Raw genomic sequence first — 1,610 nt, forward strand, 5'->3', positions numbered from 1 at the left:
TTTGGTACATGCTTGTAATCCCAGCTACTTGGAGGCTGAGGTGGGAGGATCACTTGAACCCAGAGCCTGGGTGACAGAGCAAGACTGTCTCAAAAAAAATTTAAAAAGACTGGAAGGCAGTGGCTACTTCAGCTGCCATTTGCACTGCTCCAGAGCCTAGCCAAGGAGGCCACAGCCACAGCCAGGAGCCCAAAACCTGTATCTTGGGCCCACTGGCAGTTGCAGGAGGCAGATAAAGAAGGGTCCCCGGAGAACCTCCGTCCGCCCCACAAATGTTTACAGCAGATATTTTTGGGCAGATGAGGAAACCTGCACAGGGTCTTGCCTAGGTACACCCGCAACAGGCTGGAGACCCATATGCACTGGGGGAATGGGGTGGAGCCACCTGGATTTCGCGTCTATGCAGGGGGAGGAGCCTGGCCTCTTCAGCTCACGTGTGGTGGCCTGGTATTCAATCTGTAAGGCGGGGACCTGTTGGGAGGACCCCCCTTTTTGGCTGAAAGCCTTCTTTTAATGAATTCTGCTCTCCTCACCTTTCAATGTGTCCGTGTGCCTCATATTTCCTGATCATGAGACAAGAACCCGGATTTTAGCCGAGCTAAAAAGCAAAAAATCCCGCATCACCACTACACCCTCCTCAGGTGCCCAAGGATGCACTGAGGTGCAGGTGGTGTCAACTGGCCCTGGCCTGAGAGTGTCAGGGAGGGGCTCATCACCCAAGCCCCTTGCCCAGTGCCCCAGAGGAAATGGATCAACTGGCCAAAGAGGAGCCTGCTGTTGGCACTGTTACCTAGTATTTTCGTGTCATCTTTGGAGGCGCATACCTGTACAAATATTTTGCACTTCAACAAGATGACATATACTACTGTGGAATAAAGTAGATCAAATATGTCATCTTGAGTGAGCCTTCTGAAGACGCCCTAGCCACTTGCCACCCATCAACTGAGAAAAATATTACAATCTATTAAGATCTTGGAGGAAGATGAGATTGAATTCATCACTGTGGATTTGCAGGCAGTGATCCTGCCAGCATTGCTCATGACCTGAACAAGAAGCTCACAGCCTATTCAGTTCTTAGCCTGGACAAGTGCTGGGCGGGCCCTGGGAAGACTTCGATTGCTATGCTGCCCAGATACTGACTGCAGCTGCTTATTAACATCAAGGCTGTTTTGTCCCAATCCTATCTGATTCATGGACACATGGCTATCACTGATGCACTGAAAACATCCAGCCCTGGAGTTTCTTTATACATCACTGCACCATGACAAAGGGAACTGAAAGTTGTCTGAATCAAAATAGAATCACTAATGTGAAGAAAACGCCGACAAATCAGGCCTGGGAAAGCCCTGAAGAGAGGCTTCTTGTGCTTGTATGTCAGATAAAAACAATCCCTAGACTCCGAAACCTGCAACCTTGTATGAAGGCCACTGCGACCATATACAAAAAAATACTCCTACAAGGACATCTGCCCAAATAGCCTGCCTGACCTTGGACTGACATCACTCTTGTGAACTTTGTAACCAGGGACAATTATTAAATATTTCAAAACAATTACATAATCCTCTTCACTTTTCCCTTTGCCTCCCGGAATAAGCCATTTACCATGGCAC

General features: G+C 48.5%; 1 protein-coding gene across 1 annotated transcript in view; it reads right to left on the reverse strand.

Annotated features, from left to right (window-relative positions):
* The window catches only part of LOC108298158 (kinase suppressor of Ras 1-like), a 176,880-nt gene that overhangs the window by 12,437 nt on the left and 162,833 nt on the right, over positions 1 to 1,610 (reverse strand). Inside the window, 1 exon segment of the mRNA XM_017520902.2 lies at positions 128 to 212. Within this exon segment, the coding sequence (XP_017376391.2) occupies positions 128 to 212 (85 nt within the window).

The sequence above is a fragment of the Cebus imitator genome, unplaced genomic scaffold (genome assembly GCF_001604975.1).
Source record: "Cebus imitator isolate Cc_AM_T3 unplaced genomic scaffold, Cebus_imitator-1.0 Scaffold897, whole genome shotgun sequence".
Lineage (NCBI taxonomy): Eukaryota > Metazoa > Chordata > Mammalia > Primates > Cebidae > Cebus > Cebus imitator.